Here is a 6,034-nt window from a genome sequence, read left to right as displayed (position 1 = left end):
TTAAATTGGAGCTGCAGGTTGAAGTGTGAGATGGCCTTGCTGAACAAACGATGCAATACAGTCATCAAACATTTCTTCAATTGACTTAAACTTGAATCCCAGACTCCTCAGCCTTGATGTGTTCAGATCGTAATGCGGCCTATCTAGTTTCTGGAACCTGAAAACCCAACTAATGCTGTTTAATGATCCACTTTAAACCCAAATTAAACTTAATAAACATAATTAGCTACGAACCATTTAGGAATAGGGAGAGTAGGATAACGAGTTGCAAGCAAAGCAACCAAATCATCATTATCCATGACAATAGAGCTGCAAAGGTATCTGCCATGGGAGGCTTCATTCTCATACACAAGGATATGGCAGAGCGCCACGTCATCAATGTGAACGTATCCCATCCTTCCATGCCATTGAAATCTCTCGGTTTCACCTTTGAGCAACCCTAGCACATCAGATGCCGTAGAACACAGATCTGGCGGCAAGCTTGGTCCAATGACGAACGAGGGTAGAATGGTCACTAAGTCGATCCCATTCTCTCTGCAGTAGTCCCATGCCGCTCTCTCCGCCATTGTCTTGGACATCACGTACCATGCCTGCAGTTTCTCGCAGAGGTCCAAGGAGCTCCATGAAGACTCGTCTAGAGGTACTTTTGGATCAAGATCGTCTCGGACCCTAAGAGTTGAAGAAGATGAGGTTAATACCACTCGACGCAGCGTCGGATTCTTCTTACACGAACGCAGCACGTTTAGAGTACCTTGGAGAGCCGGCTCCAACATCTCCGCCTGTTACAATATAACTTTAATTTAAAATTTCTACTCACATCAGTTTTAGTGTCTATCAGTAAAACAAAATATTGAAAACAAGATGCAAAAAATAGAGACACAAATTTTTGTATTCTTATATTTTGTTTAGTGTAAATTAGAATAAATTATGAAAATTTAATTTATTCTCGTTTTTTTATTAAAAAAATTTTAAAAAAATATAATAATAAAAAATATAATGATAAAAAAATAAAAAATAAATTGTGTTCTTTATTAGTATTTCTATATTTTTTTGTTAAAATGAATACAAAATATATTAATTTAATGTATCTGAACACAATATCTTTATTCATATTCTTTATTCATATTTCATCTATCAAACACGATTTTGTGTTTCTATATTTCTATCTTAGCCATGCAAACAAAGGCAGCCGCCTGAATGAATGATGTACCTTGACATTTGATGAAGGCTTGAGGACAGGAGAGGCTATGTGGAAGACACCTTTGCATCCGAAGATGGCATTGTCGAAGCTTCCTTCTTCCATTAGATCGGCTTGGACAAGGTGTAGTCTCTCTCTTGCACCTTCTAGACTCCATAAGTGTTCAAATTTCTTCCGCTTACGTAAATCTCTCACAGTTCCAGTGACATGATAACCACACAAAAGAAGTCGCTTGATAAGCCAAGAAGCTAGAAAGCCTGAAGCTCCAGTCACACATACTCTCTCTTTCTCTTTTTCCATCTTCATATCTCTCTTATTCTTATAACATACATATATATACTGCAACTCGTTACACAAGGATAGAATGACAAAGCTAATTGGCAATTTATTATGTTCAACTCCTTGCACCAACAATGCATGACCTTTCTACCTTCGCTCTAACCATGCTATTAACCTCCAAAGTAATTTTTACTGCAGAAATACTGGGGAAACAAAAAAATAGTCAGAATTTGTCTTATTTAGCATTCATTAATTGTTCAATAATTAATGAATGTTAAATAAGACAAGTTATAACTGCTTTTGGCTAATTTTATTTAGTTACCAAAATTTTAACGGAATCACCACGTTTTTTTCTTGTAATTACCAATGCCTCTTTAAATAATGCGCTATCAGTATAAGATCATTCCAAACATTGTATTTGTTTGATTGACATTAAAAAGTGAATGCAGATATTCAAACTACAAAAAGATTCACAGTTGCCATCCACAGCTAATGCCTTTAATTTCAATAAAACACGTGCAAATATTTTTGTTTTCTAGCTATATGACAAATGCTTTTCCAAGATGATGGTTGATATGTGACATAACAATGTATACATGTTCTGAGTATCAAATGTTTGTTACAACATTCACTAGGCTTGCCTAAATTTTTCTTCACATACAAACTCTATTAATTTAGTTATTTCTCCCTTCTAGATTTTCCTTTTTTGGTCTGCACGTATATCCATCTTGAATATTAATTAACTCAATCATATACTTAATTTGTTAACTACTGTCCTATTAAAACAGAGTTTGGAGAACATGAAAACGGAATAAAGAGCAATAAAATTAAATATTGTAGGCAAAACAAAGTAGTAGTACAAAGACTTGACAATGATTATGTTGACAGTTGAGTTTACGAAACAATAACTTAATTTTTAGTAATGACAACCATATATGTATTTTGTTGGGTTAAAAGTTTAAAAATTGATTTGATGTGCATTTTATTTTTGTAGGTCCATATGAGAGTTGAAATCCACAAAAATGGGCTAAGCTATATTGGGCTTATCTTTAGAGAGGAAATTGGAATATGAAGCTGCAAACTTGATCCAACAAAGTCACTAGCTTCAAAACTTAGAGATTGTAATTGAGGAAAAAATGTGATAAAAGTGTGATGAGTGTGTGGGTGTATTGTGTACTTAAGATTGGGGATTGTCCAATTTACTGACAAAAAAAAGAAAACAAAAAGTCACTAACAAAGAATCACAATGCTGCACTTTGCCTAAAGTGGTTTGTGCAAACAAATCTCAACATCTAAGTCCAGTACATTGGTTTAGCATATGGGCAAAGCTTTGAAAAGCTTTTTGGTGATGCTGCTAAAACTTTACCCAAAAATGGTAAAGTTAAAATCAAAGAGAGTGGTTTACTTTTCAATTAGCATAAAGTACGAAAAAGTTAAATATTAGAAATAAAATCAAATCAAAGTCTGAAGTGACTTAAAAATAAAGACCAACAGCTATGTTATCATTTTTGTTCAAGTAGAATGGCTTGTTGAAGCTATAATATCCTAATCATTATTATTCAGGAAAAAAAAAATGAAGTTTACTTTTTTCTACTGCAAATTAAGGATTAGAAATTAAATTTGGAGCCAAAACTTAATATTAAGGCTGTTGATTTCGCAAAAACACTTCTATGATTTTGACCCTACCGTTGCTGCCCTTTTCTTCAGCACCATTGCGCCGCTCTATTCTGATTTTTTGCTTCGATTTCTTAGAAGAAGAAGAACTCAGCTATCCCAGTGCTCAAGAGTTAATTTAGAGCATAAGGGTGTAATCAACCAAAAATTAAGGTAAGAGAAAGAGAATGAAAATTTTGGAGCATTGTTTCATACTCGTTGCAGAATTATTATTATTATTATTATTATTATTATTATTATTATTTTGAGTTTTATTTAAAATTTTTTTGTTATGATTTTTCTAATCATTATCTTTCTGTAAATAAAAAAAAAAGACAAATTATGATGAGATGAAAAAGAAAAAAGTCATGAGTGAAAAAGACAAAAAAAAATTCAAAAAATCAAATTAATTTTTTGTATATTTAGTTTGATTGAATTAGGATTAGTTCTCTTTGCCAATGCAAGTTGGGATATGACTTGATAGTTGTTGAACCAGATTGGGTTTCTCTTTGTCAAGTATGGATAATACTTGATAATTACTAGGTTTCGGTTAAAAGTTTAGTTGTTGATACTAGATAAATTAGATTGTAATTCAATAGTATAGATGTATGTAATTAATTTAGTTATAGTTAAAAACCCATCATAATTATGATAAAAACTGAATATAAATTTCATTGAACATAAAAATCGAACCAAAATATATGCTTATGTAATTCTCTCCTTTATTCTGTTCTATTCTAATTTTAGAGACAAAACACAAATAATTTTTTATAACTTCAATTTCTACAAAAACTACTTAAAGAACTTAATTTTCAAAACTAACTTAATTCAACTCCCTTCTTAAATTCTAACATTATCATCATATTATAAGAACCCACCGTTGACAAAACCACCATTACTTTCAAGATCACAATTCCTGTAGAATATTTCCTTTATTAGCACTATGCAATTTTCATGCAATTGAAGTGAAGTGACTTCTAACTCCAATTCATTCATATTCAGACACGGCCAATGGTATAATACTATACTAAATTAGCCATAGCTAGCGTGATATTTCTACTGCAAAAATATAATCATAATCAGAAGGGTATATTAATTAGTTACTATGATCCAAATTTTTGTTTTCGTGAGGCATCCAACTTCCCTTACCTTGCTTATTACTATTTATGCTTTGACAACTGTATTCAAATTTTCTTAACTATGTATTAGTATTTAGTAATTGAGATTGAAATGTGTATGCATGTGAATTATCTATGGACAAAACATAACAGGAACAAAGATGCGGGTCAAATATATAAAGAATGAAACAAAATTATGACTTATATATATGACGGTTCATTAGAGCAAAATAGACGAGTGTATGCATATAATCATTAGCTAGTAAAATCCATAATTTGTTTCACATTTTTCTTGGAAGAAGGACATGAATCCAAGTTGGCAAGTCACGTTGCGTTGAAATATTTGGCACTTATTTCAGTGTAGCAAGCGTTAATTAAGGGACACACATCTTGTCCCACCAAATTAACTTAATTATATTATATTGTTGTTTAGCTTAGCTTGGCCATTGTTTTACCTTCGGCTTTTATTTTCAAGAAGATAGTAGAGTTTTATCCATACAGCTTTCAATTTAAATCTCACGGCTTTCACTTATTCGGGAAACTTGCGTCAATTGTCAAACTCATTATTATTATTACTGCGCATTTTAGTGTGTTTATATTTTTAATATATTTTAAAAATAGCTTTATGTTAAAATCCTTAATTTTCTTTATTATTTTTTAACGTTAAAAAATTAATTTATAGTATTGACAACATTTTATTTAAAATGCTTTTAAGTTTTATTGTAAAAACTTGCAACTTTTTTAAATATAGTTTAAATAGATCTTTTTTATTATTTTCTTTTTCTTAATTAAGAGATAAAAAGAAGTGATTAATGACAAAAAAATGAAAAATATTTAACATAAAAATTTTATAATTTTGTGAATATAAAATATAAGGGTTATATATAATGGAATGATATTATAATTGTAAGATTTTTCGGATGACAATAGTGTTTTTATATGGTAACAATTCTGATGTATATCTCGTTTTAAAGAAAATTGAATTTGTTTTTTTATTCTTCAGAAGATGTATATTTCGACAAGAAAAAAATATGGAGAGTGAATATTTAAAAAGACATTCTGAACTCTCAAGTTAGTATAAGAAGTATACCAGAATAATAAAATAATTTAGATCTTATTAGAACTTATCATGTGTGTATATATGATACGTGCTTCAAATGTTCGTGATATGAAAAGTTCAACTGTTATTTAAAAGATATTAGTTTATATTTTTAAAATGTTTTAATTTAATTTGATATATTTTGATTTTGTTTATTTAATGATTAGATTGGGCCTTATGTTTGTAGGCTTAGGGTTTTCAATATTTTAACTTAATAAGAAGTTATAAATACCTCATAAATTAGGATAGTCGTGATAAAGAATGATTTAGAGATTTGAAAATCTAGAATGATTTAGAGGTTTAAAAATTTTTTTTTGGTTTCATGATAAAATTATGGTGTAGACAATTGAGATTGAGGAATTCCTCTCTTGTTGCATCGAGAAATTGGGTAGAAGATTAAGGAATTCTTTCGATTCAATTTCTAAATTATAATGTTAACAAATTAAATTGAAGAATCCATTTTTTATTGTGTCAAGAAATTGGATAAAAAAGAGAATAATTCTCTTTGTATTTAATTTCAATATATATTTTTGTTTTTATTTCAATTTCAATCTATTTTTTTTAATTTAGTTGGAATCATTTATATTACATACGGGTTATGGCCGTCGGTAATGGACCTTGTTGTAGTGGCACATACACGTTTAATAATAACCAAGTACTAATTTCCTAGAGTGATCAAAACAGTTC

At 30.0% G+C, this 6,034-nt stretch overlaps 1 protein-coding gene across 1 annotated transcript; it reads right to left on the bottom strand.

The window, feature by feature from the left end:
* Positions 1-1,498, bottom strand: LOC112794359 (tetraketide alpha-pyrone reductase 1). The gene is made up of 3 exons (XM_025836407.2): positions 1,211-1,498; positions 235-779; positions 1-157 (listed from the first exon to the last, which is right to left on the bottom strand). The coding sequence occupies exons 1-3, from the start codon at positions 1,496-1,498 to the stop codon at positions 1-3; spliced, it is 990 nt and encodes a 329-aa protein (XP_025692192.1).
* Positions 1,499-6,034: the final 4,536 nt, after the last annotated feature.

The sequence above is a fragment of the Arachis hypogaea genome, chromosome 4 (genome assembly GCF_003086295.3).
Source record: "Arachis hypogaea cultivar Tifrunner chromosome 4, arahy.Tifrunner.gnm2.J5K5, whole genome shotgun sequence".
Taxonomy (NCBI): domain Eukaryota; kingdom Viridiplantae; phylum Streptophyta; class Magnoliopsida; order Fabales; family Fabaceae; genus Arachis; species Arachis hypogaea.
The sequence above is the reverse complement of the archived record's forward strand: the minus strand, read 5'-3'. Positions and strand labels throughout refer to the sequence as shown.